The sequence below is a fragment of the Falco punctatus genome, assembly GCF_963210335.1.
Source record: "Falco punctatus genome assembly, chromosome: Z".
NCBI lineage: Eukaryota > Metazoa > Chordata > Aves > Falconiformes > Falconidae > Falco > Falco punctatus.
The window spans coordinates 24458088-24473766 of record NC_137586.1 but is presented as its reverse complement, the minus strand read 5'-3'; the positions used below and the strand labels follow the sequence as shown (position 1 = coordinate 24473766).

The 15679-nt window shown below is 40.6% G+C and overlaps 1 protein-coding gene across 5 annotated transcripts in view; it reads right to left on the bottom strand.

The window, feature by feature from the left end:
- MAST4 (microtubule associated serine/threonine kinase family member 4) overlaps window positions 1-15679 on the bottom strand; it is a 279731-nt gene that overhangs the window by 6086 nt on the left and 257966 nt on the right. For all 5 annotated transcript variants that reach the window (XM_080372793.1, XM_080372794.1, XM_080372796.1 and 2 more), the window contains 10 exons: window positions 14439-14540; window positions 10007-10129; window positions 9650-9762; window positions 7576-7703; window positions 7243-7475; window positions 6154-6354; window positions 4654-4883; window positions 2777-2899; window positions 1103-1239; window positions 210-391 (listed from right to left, as the gene is read on the bottom strand). In XM_080372793.1, the coding sequence (XP_080228919.1) occupies window positions 210-391; window positions 1103-1239; window positions 2777-2899; window positions 4654-4883; window positions 6154-6354; window positions 7243-7475; window positions 7576-7703; window positions 9650-9762; window positions 10007-10129; window positions 14439-14540 (1572 nt within the window). The remainder of the gene's footprint in view (window positions 1-209; window positions 392-1102; window positions 1240-2776; window positions 2900-4653; window positions 4884-6153; window positions 6355-7242; window positions 7476-7575; window positions 7704-9649; window positions 9763-10006; window positions 10130-14438; window positions 14541-15679) is intronic.

The following is a 15679-nucleotide window of genomic DNA, read 5'->3' as shown; positions in this document are numbered from 1 at the left end:
GTTCCCTTTTAGGTGCCTCTGTGTCACGAAAACAGCTTTGATCTGCCATCAGGAATCTTTTTCCCTTTTCCAGACAGAAACCAGCTCTTCAATGAATATGTATGTCCAAGCTGACTAGTCTTAGCAGAGTGCAACAGATCTGGGGAGTTCATAAGAAGTAGAATACACTTCAAGTCTTTTTCCTCTGCCCTCTACTCATTCACACTCACCAGATGGAAAATCAGGAGTAGAGCGGTAGCTTGGGGTAGGTGATCTCGGAGATAAGCTGTGAGTTGGAGACCCAGGCAAGCTCTCCCCTGATGAAAGTGATCGGTTCAGGCAAGAGAAACTTCTGCTGGTGTGAAGAAGAGGCGACGGCTGCTTGGCCAGCTTCTTGAAGAGAGATCTTCTCCTAGTGCGAGAAGAGCACAGCACTAATCGGCAGTTAAGATGCACAGAACATACTGTTACCACAGGCAACTCTGGCAAGCTGACACTGTTTCTCTCTCCTGTTATCCTGAGAAAAGCAAATATTAAACCTATTTAAATGAAAGCAAACCACACTTCAGAGCGTTTATAAAATGCACAAAGTTTATAAAATAACCTGATTTGCAAATAGGTGGGATAGATACTGTAACTAAATCTATTTGTACTAAAATTTACTCCCTGTATTTCAGAAGAACCATTAACTCCTTCTGAGTATACATCGTCACTTTTTTTAATTTAAGAGCCCATGAAAACTGAAGCAATATCTATAAAGTACTAGCGATGTGTTTACAAAATAAACTTCAGCTTATCATCAAACTAAAAATTCCCATAAACTTAGCATTAGAAAGTTTAATGGAACAAGTACAAAAAGATATACTTAAGCCAAATTAAGATGTAACCTCAGTTACTTACTTTCTTCCCCATATCTATGTTTGTGTCATGCAAAATACTTAGAGGTTACTGTAACAGATTTAGGCAAAACAGGATTAGAAGGATGGGTTACAACCATAAGATCTCACAGAAGAAGGTAATCTTTATGTTGAAGACAAGAGAGAACTGTAATAACTTAATATTTAATTATTATGTATACACACACAAGGGAACATATTCACCATGAAGCAAAAGGATTTCTCACCGCTCTAAACTCTCTTTCTTCTTGGTTTTCTTACTGCGCCTGACCATTCGGCTCCTGTAGCTGTTTCGTCTGGCAGGTCCCGTCTTGATGGAAGTGTTTTCAAAAGGGGTGGTTGTTACCGAGACTTTGTTACCACTCTGCCAAAATGGAGGAGGAACCTTTAGGTGTGAGTAATACAAGACAACTTCGCCTTAAATTGAAGCTACACCACAAATGCGAACACCACAATAAAGAACTCCAGCATACGAGTAAGAGCTGGCAGTGTAGGGAGCCCTATGCAGATGTTGCCAGGCTAACGTATATAGATAAACAACGACTGGAAAAATCTCAAATTCTGCCAGATTTCCTAAACCTCCCCTCTTCCAGCTTTGGGGCAGGGAGAAATTCCAGTTGTAGCTAGGCAGGAGGAGACCAAGGATTGACCAAGACTGCAATTTTCAAGATGGAAGCTTCTACAGAAACATCCTATTTCCCAAAAGAACAGCTGTCACTGTGCAGTGGTCCACTCACTGGCCATTCAAGTCTCAGGATACCAAACTCTTAGAATGATGACATGGAGGAGAAAACTTAGTTATTGTTATCAGTCCCAAACCATCCTTTACCTTGTTCAAAAGAGGTAACAAATATAATTAAGATAAGCTTTTTAGGACTGCCTGCATGAACAGATGACTCAATGAATAAAGCCAACTGTAATGATTCCATGCTTATGTTTTAAAAATCCGTACCTCCTGCGCAGCGCTGTATACCACTACAATGAAAAACTTTTCAAAGGAATTCCAATTGCCCAGATTAATTTATAATACAGCACATTGGGATAAACAATAATCTCTCATTTTGAATTTACTCTTGTATGTAGTGTGCAGAGCTGTCATGCTTCTCTTTTTCTGTATCTAACACAGAAAACAACTGCACACCCACTTGCCTAAGATTACAGAATTTTCTGCTATACATTCCTTGCAAAACTGGAAAAAATTTCCTCCTGGTTTCAGAGAAGGAAAATAAAGACTTATGGAAAAGTGTATTTTCCATCTTTCCTCAGCTCTACGTATTTCCCTGTAGAAGAATGAGGCTGGGTTAATTAGCATTGATAACATACAGCTGTGGTTGGCTTCAGGGGCAGCGGGTTGGCCCATGTAGATAAGGTGCAGCTGCGGCTGGTTCTGTTAAGGGGTTGAGAGCCAGTGAAGGGAGAGCTGCCGAGGAGGAAGCGGAGAGAGGAAGAAGCAAGAGAAGAGAGAGCACACACCCTGGATGAGGAGAGATGAGGAAAAGGCAGCAGAGGGACTGGCATGAAGAGTGTGCTGGTATGAGATAGCCAAAGACCTTGTTGCAGCTTGATGGTTTGGAAAGTGCTGCAACAAATTACCTGATGAAGATGGGTGAATTCAAAAAAGTGCTTGAAAATGTCAGATTTTTTGAGAGACAGATATCTCTGTGTCAGTGCCTCAAATATACTTCAGCTATGTCATCACCAGTGCCAGTTTTTTTCGGAGAAACTAAAATCATAACAGGGTATATGACGTCACTGACCTTTCTCCAGATCTGTGCAACAGTAGCTTATCATTTGTACTTGACAAGCACAAAATGTGGTAACTGATCTCTGAAAGAAACGTACCCCCTCAATCCTTGGTGAAAACAGCAAGTGCTTTTGTATCCCAGTTTTCCAAGACTTACCTTTAACAGCAGCTCAATGACTTCCGTGTGAACAAGACCATGCACCAGCTCTCCATTGATATGAGTAATCAGGTCTCCAGCTTTTAAGCCTGCTTGGTAAGCCGCACCTCCTTCTTCTACGTTCTGGAAGTTAGAGATGAAAAGAATATACAAAAAATGGACTCTGTTTAACCTTCATACTTTCAAAAGCAGGCTTTGTTTAACAAACTCCTTCTGTAAAAGCAGCTGGCAATGAAGAAAGCTTAAAGATATACAGGTTATATAAAGGAAGAAAAGAAGAAGAATTGGAGCAGTCGTTTCACCACCAACTACTTACTCAAACTTTGTACTTACACAGGACTGAAATGGTTTCAAAGCTCAATGAAAGACTACCTGTGGCTGCTGGTATTAAGTAAGCTCTGTATAGCAGTGCAGTTTTCATGCATGATAAAGAAGGGGTGATTCACTCCCCATGGCAAAATTACAGAAATGAATGAAGTTAGCATTTCTCAGCACCAGTTACTATGTAATTAAAGCAGCAGTCACATGCAGTACCCTAACGATGATAAAAATTAACTCTACCATATAGCAAAGGATTGTTTTCATTTGGTTCAAATTCACCAGGCTGCCCATTAGAGCGCAGCACAAAGGTGACAAAAAGACCAAAACAAACTGAATTATTTTGCAGGTGTCTTAAATAATTTATTATGCCTTAAAAATAGCTTTTGAAGACTTTTAAGTCATGCAACCATTACTGAAGCCTACAGTGCTTACAGAGCTTCCCCCCCTCCCCCCCCAAACTTATAGTATTTGGAAAAAAGCCAAGGTTTCACTTTTACTGCAGTGTACCGTCTTCTTCCCTTCCTTTCATTGATGTGGTGCTATGCCAGTGGCAACAAATCCGATTTTTTAATTTATTCCACTATCAATTAAATGCACCCCACTCTCAAGATGCAATGTTCTTGACAGATTAATAGCTCTGAGAGGTAAACAACATGAATGAAAAATGAGTAATACACTATCACATCAGTAGCACGGCTACTTCAAAACCTAGAATACCTATTTAAAACAAATTACTGTACAGAACTTCAATGCTTTTTATATAGTTGTGATCAATTCGTCAAAATTCTTTTAAGTTTAAATTTTATTATGTATTTTTATATAAATATTATAAATATTTATATTATATATTAAGTTGAAATATTTTAAACACACACACAATTTCTGTATGTATAAACTATGTAAAGTGTAATTTGCTATCAACTAGATTATAAAATTAATATATACTTATTTACATAAATGTATATTTATTTTACAATTATGGAGGTTGATAACTAATGAGATGCAAGAACTGCTGCCTTTGTCTTTAGCCTGTCTCTCACTTTGTTCAGATCAGCAGCAAACAGAGGATGAAAAATACATGATTTATTCAAGACAGTCAATCTTTTTCTTGTGCCATAGAATCAAAGGTATTCACAAATCCAAATGATTTGCACATTTCTACACAAAAGAAAGTCAGTGCTTGAGCTCAGCCTACTTGCATCTAGTAAAATACTGTTGACTTCCATGAATGCCTTAATTGATGCAATTTAATAAATGGCATGTATATGTATTTCAACAGTTTCTGTTTACAGTACTTAGACACGGCTGTTCACAATTGCCAAACATGCTGAAAGTGAAAGGGAACACAGAAGGTCAACATTGTATGTAGGTACCACTTCTGCCAAAGGTGGCTCATGTACAGGCACAAATTTCATTCTAAGAAAATTTGTTTGGCACAACATCACAATTTACACAGTAACTGTCAACAAATAGATACCATAGGTACAAAAATAAAACACAAGTACATCATCACACTTTGCTGTGAGTATATACAAGCAAAAAACCCTATTACCTACCCAAACAATATGGTGTACAGTGTAGATATCGCTGTCACCCACGTAAACCCTGATTGCTCGGATGGTGAAGCCATACTTTTTTCCTGAGCTGTGAACTACTATCGGTTGATGAGAACTTACAACAGCGATCGATGAATCACGGCTGGGAGATGAATCTCGAGAGGATGAAGGATCAGATGACAGGGAATGAGGAGACATAGGACTTCCCAAAGGAGAAACACCAAACACATCTGGAAGAAAATAATCTGCCCATTAGCAGACATTCTGAGCACACCCAAATACAGACACACAACATGGACTGTGCTTAGTTTTATGACACCTCTGCATCAAAATACACCATTTTCTTTGCATGAACACTCTCTCCTCCTCAGTCAGTGTGTATCTCAGTGAAGAAGTTTAAACAACAACCAGATCTGAGAACTAAATTTTTTTCCCTGCAGTGTAAATTGTATTTTATAATGCAAGGGCTAACTCGTCATATGTAGACTGCTTTTTCCTTTTAGATTGGAAACACACAAATTGCTGACTTTGAAAGAACGGTTCTCAGCCTCTTCCTAACAAACAATTATGAAAAGAAAATCAGTTTGGTGGCAGATGTTACTGTACACCCGAAACCATCCCCCAAATCATCCAGCAGTGCTAAACAAAGCACTAGCTGGTTTTCTGGTTTCAGTTATATATAGGTATAGATAAAAGACTGCCATAATTAAACCACAATATCTAGTTGGTATACAGGACAGCAACTCAATGTTTTTACCAAGCTTCCATTTCTACATTCTGCTACATCATGTAAGACCAGAACTTCTGACAACAGTATCAATTACGGCTTTGTTTTATTTCATTGTTTTGAAAGCACTATGTGCTTGTGCAAATGTAAATACAATTGCAGCAGCATAAAACTGCATTTTTGTGACTGTAACAGTGTGACGGCTCTGCAAAGGAATGCAGCCCAGAAAGATTCCAGGTTTCGCATCCATGCCAAGCCATGTCATGTGACGGCAGATATGCTTTGACAGCAGAGGTGCTACTCCCTGGATGTGAGTCACCAGAGGCTCCCAGAGATCAGCATCACTGGGTTAATGCTGAAATCCCAGGAAACAGCCAAGCCCTGAGGGCTTGTCACTGTCACCCTCCAGCTATTCTTGAAGCTGTACATAGTCAGCTACTTAAAATGTAAGCTACACCCCTACTGTAGGACGGGCCAAGGACTGAAGCCTGCATCCTGCTGTGCATGCACATGGTCGAACAAAAAGTAGTGGCCACTAAGAGACATTTTTGCCTGTCAGAGAAGGTCCCTCAGCTGTAATGTGACCACATCAACTTGTTGATGGAGTGCACCATCTAGCAGTGCACGTGAAAACAAACAACAACAAAAAAAAAAAACCACAAAAAAAGCATGACACAGAATCCATTCTGGACTCTCCAAAATCTTGCGTTTATGTCATAAACCACCAAGTATGCATAAATAACAGTATTTCAAACAAGAAGATTTGTATCTACCTCCAGGGATCATGAGGGACAAAGCACTTGCAGACAGAGACTTTGTGACTTTTCCAGAGATCTTCTTTTTCTCTGTGTTTTCTAATCGCTGACGAGCCACGTGAGATCCAACTTCACTGGGTAGCTTTGAGGTGCTATCTGTACTGTCCACACCCTCACTTCTTCCATTTATCTGATCTAAGTGCTCTGGAAAACTGCCAACTGTATGGAGAAGAAGGGTTGAACACATTGAGGGAAAACTGGAGGTCAGGGAGAGGAAATGGTACATACAATTGTGAGATAGGAATTTTTCTTTCCGTTGACAAGTTCGTAAAACAACATTACAGAAATATGAGTAATTATTTCAGACTTACAGAATGCATAAATATTAACAGAATTAATTGAAGCAACAGTTTTTTGTAGTCACTGACTAAAGTAAACTAAGAGACAAAAGCTGAAGTAAATCTGGTATCTCAGTATGCAGCTCTCACCTTAGAGGACTTAATCATATATTTATTTTTCATACGAACTCCTCCTGAAGTAATTGAAAGGCTCCCAGCCTACATAAGTTGCTATCAGCTTAACAAGTTTTCCAAAATCATTAGACACTAAGTTTAATTATATTTTTAATTATAATATTTTGCTTTTATCCTTTGGGTGGTTTTCTACCACAGAGAAGATAGATACCTGGCACCGCTATGCTCAGTATTACAACCATATTGGTAGTAGTCTGTCATAGGTAATGAACTTCCACAACACTGAATGGAGGAAGAACTAAACGTTTCAAACAAACCTGGCTTTGTGTCACATGACCTATCATATCCTTTTCTCCATAGAAGGATCCTGCAAAGGCTCTACTGTCAAGTCACTGTTATATTAACTTACGTAGCAGCCCTCCAGAGTCTGTGGGGAAGCACCAACATTTGGTGCTTCCAAATATGTTGAAACTTTCCCATACATGTTTTCGTGAGGTGTTTCTAGCTTGAGCCTGAGCCCAAACCAGACCCCTCTTGGGATGGCTTTTTTTAAAGCAGTCCTGAAATACACAACTTAAATCCATGAATGCTACTGCTTCTAATGTCATCAGTCAAGAGACCCACTGTGAATTACCTGATAGTGTGGAACTGCTGATTGTACTTGCTGGAGTGGTGACTTCAGGTTCATCTTGCACTGTTTCCTCGCTCACAAATGCAGGCTTTTCCTGTTCCTCCCGTTGACCCACTAAGCCAGTAGAATCATCCTGCTCTCCTTCGGCTGATATGGCTAACTTTGGAAGCAAACCAGTACTGTGTTGCTGCCTGCTCCTCTCAGTGTCAGACGAGATGGATGTAGATATTTGTTGTCTGCATTAAAAATAAGCAAACTCTCATGCAGTTATTCAAATGAGGAAGCCTGCTACCTGGCAAGCAGGACAGACTGCTTCCAGCACCTCCTTATACTTACATTTCAGAATATTCTGAACTCCAGCTTAAAGATTCCACAGAAGGCAATGTTACACTTTTTGTTTTGTCTCCTGCATCTTCCTTTTCCTCACCTTGCGTTTGAGTGACTCGGTCTATGCTACTAAATACCTATTACAGACAAGAAAAAAAACACAAAACCCCTGACTCATCACTGACATATTCAACACAAAAAGATAATGCAGGAAAGCACATTTCAGGTTCTACTCTTCATGTCCTAAACGCCTATACAGTATTTCAGAGTGCAAACCTCAAAATTCTTGAGCCTTTCTAGATTTCCAAAAGTCTGTGTTCTTAAAATGCTTTCCTATTTTGCTCTCTTGGCTCCTCACATACAGGGTCAGGAATAATGCCTCTTCTCATTATGAATTCATCAGCTTTCTCCCCATTTCACTGGGTGAACCAACAGAGTATAAACATCGTCTATAGCCTTGGGGTTTCTACATCACAGGCTTAATGCATGTCTTGGATTAATTCATAACCATAAAGCCAATCAAGGCAAAAATCCCCTAACCCTAAGATACTGACTTAGTGTCTACCAGTCAAGTGTGGAAAGCAGAAAAATTTATCTGAATTGACTTTGACGTTAAGAATAAATTACTTGACTAAAAAGTTTAAAAAAATAAACTCTGGACATTGGACAATCATTAGCTGTTAAACGCACACAGAAATTGTCACATATATTCTATAGTCTGAGAGGCTCAGCTAGACATGTAATGACATTAACAAACCAAACTATTACTGTGGTACAGAACTTTTGAAAGGACAGAAGTTCACAGAATCACAGATTTAGGCTGAAAAGGACCTCTGTGGGTCATGTTGTCTAACTCCTCTGCACAAGCAGGGTCACCTAAAGCTGGTTGCTCAGGACCATGTTCAGAAGGTTTTTGAAGACCTCCAAGGATGGAGACTCCACAACCTCTCAGGAGAACCTGTGCCACTGCTTGATAACTCTCACAGTAAAAAAGTGTTCCTGCGCATTCAGACAGAACCTCCTGTGTCTCAGTTTGTGCCCGCTGCCTCTTGTCCAAGTTATCTTCAAAGAGACTGTATCTGAATTTGAAAAATACCACCAAGACAAAATAAGGAGTTTACATAGAATCAGGATAACTACATCCACGATTCCAGTCTCTCCTCTTTCATGCTATCACAGACACAATACATACACGGTACTGCAAAACCAACATAAAATCAACCAATTCCTTAAAGGAATGCTTACAGACAAACAAGGTACAAACACAGACTTGCCAAATACACCTTTAAACACAGTTCATAAAGTAGGTTAAAGGGACTTTTTAAATGGAAAGCTTTTGAAAATCACTCCTGGATGCTATACTAAGACTAAAAGCACACTCACTAGGCATTCCACTTCCATTAGTTCCTGCCAATTTACCCTCCACAGTATTTTCTGAGCATATCCACTCTGCCACTATTGGCACCCCTTGTCCCGTAACTTGTCCAGTAACAATTAGCTCTCATCTCAACTACTGAAGTACACTACCATTTGGACAGTCAGCTTTACCTTCAATTCACAGCATTCAAATCGCTCCCTCAAATCCACATCTCTCCCTGCCCACATTATATCATGCTAAGCACTATTTTGCTTTTTTCCTTCAGTCTAACGTCATTTAATTAACAGTTACCATAGGCTAGTACTTTAATCTTTTTAATGGCACCATCTTCAAGATACCCAAGACACAACTGGAGAAACATGCAAACTATGTACAAGGAAACCCATCTAAGAAACACCCATTAGCATTTAACAGAACAGTCACCCTAAACTTTCTCTCATGCTATCTGCTTTCTACAGAAAACATGAACCTATTTATACTATTTTCTATTATCTTCTAAAGGATTCAAGAAATCACTTTCCTACAGAATCTTCCCGTGTTTTGATTTAATGGTATTAATTTCATTCTTGCTTAATGTCAGTCAACTTTTCTTGAAGAAACAATGCCCTATACATCTCTTCCATATCTAACATTTACAAACTCTACAAAACTAGCAAAATGTTTACGTACATAACACATACTAACATTACAGAAGTTTTTACTTACTTTTGAAAATCTGTGTGAACATGATGAAAACTGTCTTATCTCCAAGTTAAAATCTTCATCATTGGTATCATCTTCTTCCTCCGTTTCCATATGGTGGTATCTCTCAGAGCGAGCTATAGACAAGGAAGATAAACTATTTCAATTTATCAGGAAGGATGGATACGAAGCTTTAATATTAACTGAAAGCATAATTTTATTCTTAGGATTATTCCTGCTGAAATGTCAAACCACCAGTGAAATTGCAAGCTGCCAGTGATTCTGATAAAGGAGATTTTTCAAAGCAGTAAGCACAAGTCAAAGGCAGCGATTATTTAAACAGGGCTTCATCACATTCTTTTAGTGCCATCAAACACCTACTGTCAAAATAACTTGTGTCATCTTCAGACTCCAGTTGTGGAATAAATTCTGCTTTCTGCCTCAACAGACCATTCCAGTCAAGGCTCCTGAAGAACTGATGCTGCTTTACTTCATATGCGCCACCTGGGGGAGCCACAGAAAAACACTGAGCAAATCATACCAAATACTCGACGTTAATTAACCAAACGCCTGGCCAGAAAATGCAAATTATCATGGAAAAGCAAGTTGTTGCTGCAGGCAGGAACATTTACTACCCATTTCCACTAGAATCCCCTAAACCTTTCAGAGCAGCTCCCTGTCCCTGACTACTTGTTGTCATTCCTTTAGCAGTGGTGGCATTCTTTCATCATCTTTCCCCCTTGAACATTTCTATTTTTCTGCATATACAAATTGTTATCTGTCAGCTACACGTTAGTCAGAGGCATCAGATGTAGCAGCAGTAGTGGTCATTATAAAAAATATAAATATGTGCCCTAGATGAGTAAGTACAAATTAGAAAGTAATGAAAAACGATTCTTAATGTTCAGTGCAAATACCATTGGCTGACCAGGAGCTCCTTTTTGTTTTATGGCAGTAACAAGCAACTCTATAGGAAATAACCTTATCATTTATCTTTTTACAGATTACTGCCTACTTGTTATGTGTGTTAAATAATTATACCAGTTTCAAGTTAAGAAACAACTACAAGAACACCACAACATACTGGAATTTTTTGTCCTGTAGAGGTGGGAGAAGGTGTTATTAATAAGCATAAATCCAGTTCTAAAAACTGAACAAGTACCTGCAGCAGCCAAGAATTTCTGCCAGCTTGGTTGTATTTGGTTTATGTGGCAAGGTTTTGGTAGTGGGGGGATGCAGGGGCAGCAGCTGCCCCCATGTCTGATAAGAGCCAGTGCCAGCTGGCTCCAAGATGGACCCGCCGCTGGCCAAGGCTAAGGCAACCAGTGGCGCTGGTAGTGCCTCTGGGATAACAAGAGTAAAAGATGCTGCACAACAGCAGCTGGGGACAGGAGTGAGAATATGTGGGAAGAAACCCCTCTGCAGACCCCGAAGTCAGTGAAGAAGGAAGGGCAGGACATGCTACAGGCACCGGAGCAGAGATTCCTCTGCAGCTCCTGGGGAAGACATGGGAGACAGGCTGTGCCCCTGCAGCCCGTGGAGGACCCCGCGCTGGAGCAGGTGGATGTGCCTGAAGGAGGCTGTGACCCTCTTTGTAGCCTGCACTGGAGTAGGCTCCTGACAGGACCTGTGGCTGCGTGGAAGAGCAGCCCAGGATGGAGCAGGTTTGCTGGCAGGACTTGTGATCCTGTGAAAGACCCATGCAAAAGCAGTCTGATCCTGAAGGACTACACCCTGTGGAAGTGACCCACACTGAAGCAATTTATGAAGAACTGCAGTGTGCGGGAAGGACTCATGCAGGAGAAGTTCTGTCGACAATTCTATTCCACGGTGGGACCCCATGCTGGAGCAAGGGAAGAGTGTGAGATGGAAGGAGTGGCAGAGACAACATGTAAATGAACTGATCACAACCTCTAATCCCCACGCCCCTGCGCCACTTGGCAGGAGGAGGTAGAGAAACTGGGAGTGATGTTGAGCCTGGAAAGAAGGAACGGGTGGGGGAAGGTGTTTGTAGATTTGTTCTTATTTCTCATTATCCTACTCCATTGCTAACTGGCAATAAATTAAATTAATTTCCCCCAAAACAGTCAAGTCTGTTTTGCCTGTGACTGTTAACTGCTGAATGATCTCCCGTCCTTATCTCGGCCCATGAGACTTTTGTCATATTTTCTTCCCCTGTCTATAGTCTAGTTGAGGAGGGGGAGTGACAGAAGAGCTTGGTGGCCAGTCAAGGTCAACCCACTACATTGATACAGCACATAAATTCCTCCACATCAAGGCCAAGTCAGGAGAGAATCACAGAATGTGTGAAGTCAGTGTCAGAGTTTCTGCATTGGGTTCTTTGCTCTTCTGACTGAACCAAGGAAAATTCATAAAGGCCAAATTTTCCCAAAGGAAACCAAAATCACATCTCATTCTAAGTCACTAGCCAAGGAGTGAGTATTTCTCTGAGCGCAGTAATGGGATATTAAGTCAGAATCGTATAATCCTTGATTGGTATCAGACACTTCAAACCCAAAGACATCTTTTTTCTATCGTCTTCCTTCTTTAAAACAAGTATCGAATCTACCTCTTCCTTCAACTTGACTATGCCACTCAAGTCTCCTGAGCAAATACACAATTACAGATTTCAAGGAGTGTTATGCAGCTAGCTAGTATGTATTAAATAAATATGGCTGTCATTTGAAATGCATGGTGGAGCCTGAAATAAACTGTGCTATTTTCCATGTCCCACTGCAGTCTCCATTTCTGAGTTGCTTTGACACTTGAAACTTTGCTGTGGTTTCTAAACCTCCCTCAGTGCTTCACAGAAATGGCAGCCTGGTTTCCTTCTTCAGACTGTCAGCTCTTGAGAGACCATGAATCATAGAACCATAGAATTGTTTAGGTTGAAAAAGACCTTTTAAGATTATCGAGCTTAACCATTAACCCAGCACTGCCACGTCCACCACTGAACCACATCCCGAAGTGCCAAATCTACAGGTCTTTTAAATACCTCCAGGGGTGGCAACTCAACCACTTCCCTGGGAAGCCTGTTCTAATGCCTGACGACCCTTTTCAGTGAAACAATTTTTCCTAATATCCGATCTAACCCTCCCCTGGCACAACTTGAGGTGGTTTCCTCTGTCCTGAACAGTCAAATCAGCCCATAAACAAGCTGTGCAGGTGCTCCGTGTGGCGGCACTCACCGTTACAATAGTTAAGCCGGCCTCATTCTAGCCAATTCACTTCCTTAACCAGCTGTAGCAAAAGAGGCAGAATTTGCTACCTACTTCTGATGCAGTCTCTCACAGGGCGACAGTCTTGAATTACTGTGTTTACCAAGAAAAAGCATCCTGGCAATGAAACAACATTCCTGAAAGGAATATACTTAAAACAAGGGAATGAAACTGGTTGTGGCTCTTTGTTTTGCCTTTGGCAGCAGTGCCCTTTGCAGTAGATGAAGCAGGCAGCAACTGGAGAAGCTGACTGGGGTGTCACACCTCCTTCACTCTTAACTTCTTCAGTGCAGGGCAAGGGAGAACAAGCTTTGCTGGATGCCACCTTCATCTAGACCATCAACTACATTGAAGTCTAAGGGCTGTTCACACAGGTCCCAGATGTTCTGGGGGCAAAGGATACGCAGTTCACTCATCTCAGGAATGTCATCATGTCCCAAAGAAAGACCTGTTGTTTGGGACTGTGTCAGAAGTACTTGGGGTCTGGGTTACTCTCATGTTTCCCCTGAGCGGCTGTGGTAAGGCCAGTTACGAACTGATTCCTAAAGGTCTTTTTTATGTTAGCTCTAAACAAATGCAGCACAATGTGACTCCTGGACTGTTTTGCTAACAATTTTCCACGTGCTGTCATGCTGACTCAACCTGTCACTTCGTTTCCTTAGTACCACCTATGTATTTATATTCATGGCATACAGTGTTCACTATAAATAAGACTATACATTTGGGGTCTTTTATGTAGAAGTCCTTTTTTGCTGTATTTCCATAGTGCTTTGCCCAGTGGGATAGCAGTCAGTGACTGATGCTCCCATACACTAAAAATCACATGCAATGTTCCTCACCACTGCCTCTCAACCAAATTCCCAAATAAATACTGCTCCATCAATGAACATGTAAACTCTATTACAGAAATGCACAGTGCTTTCAATAGCCTATGCAGGCTTACTGCCCCTTATACCACATAGCATTTTGAGAGGAGAATCTGACATCAGCACAGCACTGAACAACCACAGTGGAATAAACCGACACCTTTTGTTCTCACTGATACCCATCAACTTTCTTAATATTCACTCCTTTGGTTTTATTCTTTTTTGTGCAAGGCAATAGTCCTTGCTGAATGAGAGTGAGAAGACCTTTCGTAACACAATCTCAGCCACTTCTGAATAATTAGTTCAAGTATTATCACCCACCCTGAAGCCTGGAGGAACTGATTTGCCAGGCTAGGATACTCTGGAAGAAGGAAGGATCAGTTGTATATTGACTTCCCTTCTCCATTTCCCTGTTTAACACTGTATTCATGGAGCCCCCTCCAATGGCTAACTGGGTCTCTGAGAAGTTTCTGGTTTATTTATAAAATGAAGAGAAGAGTAAATATGAAAGACCACATGTATTCACCAAAGTAAGGACAGTCATCATCTTGTTAGGATCATATTACTGATCTGAATCTATAAAATACCCTCTGCTATAATGGAATATTGTCGTGCTACTTGCCCTGACAGATATTTTCTGGGCAAAACAAATAGGTGAACAGAAGCTCCCAGTGCTGAATATAGAACCTATTTCTAGCACATTAACAATATAAGATAGTGCCTCCTAACCTGTTCCAAGTCTTTCCAAAGGATTCTGCCTGAGCAGTAGGGTAATCAGGTCCTGGGCATCTGGAGGTGGTGCTTCATCCTTTTCAGGCCAGTTGATTTCATCTAGCAAAACAAAGTTGTTTGTTATTACTGATGTCTGGTCCCAACATCCAGCAGACGCTGTGTGAAAGCTCTTGTAGTGAGCTAGCAGTAAAGTCACATCAAGAAAACTTTTTCCAAGTTGCTCTCTGTTGCATACCAATTACTTCTCCCTACACATACTCCATGAACATATTGTTATGTTCCCATTTTCCTTGGTAGTATCCTTTAACCCAAAACAGTGTTTAACAACATAACACAGGCATGCTTGACTCATGGAAAACTATTGCAAAATATTAGCACAAAAAATTGTACGCTGTCCCTTCTCCCTGCCTGCCCTGCAACCCCTCAACCCCAGCAAAAAAAGATCATGGTCTACATTTTAGTTCTGGTTCATGCAGACTGCTGTTAAGATGGATGCAGCTGACCTAACCCAGGCAGTCACTGCTCACATCTGTAATCCTTCTCTAACGTTAGAAGACTCACTGCAGTCACTACTCCCATGACTATGGGCCAAGAAACTGTACTCTGCTCTGAAGAGATAGATGCCAACGGAGCTTTTTTCCAAGCATCTCATACTTCAGAGGAGAACCACCTCACTCTACTGATTTCTTATAAGACTTTTGCACGTCCTAACAAGTTTAACCTAAATCACACAGTCAAGATATCAAACCTTGCAGTATTCAGGTAAGGCTAAATAAAAATTCTGCCCAACTTTCATTTAATCTAAACAATGGAAAATCGCACCAGCTTCAATATGAGCATGAACTTTGTAACAGCATACACAGCAAGTTTTGTCTGAGTTTTAGCAGAAACTACCTTTGCAAATGTAATATACTGCAGATTTAGACAAAACTGCCTAAGTTTCTTGGGACGTACCAGGATTTTGGCTTCAGAGAACGAGAATGTTGGGAGCTAGGAAATTTTGTTATCATTTTATGATCTAGATCTTTCTTTCAAAATGATCACTATTGGAGAAATACTCATCAGAAGCTACACACAAGTTTAATCTTTGTATTTCAGAGTTTAAGGAAAGGTACTGAAATAAAAGGGCATGACATGTAATCTGTTTCTGGAGCATTATTTTTAACCTAGATCATTTCAGGCATTTAAGTTTACACCGAGGCCTCACACAACTGTATTCATACAACTTGGGGGCAGGA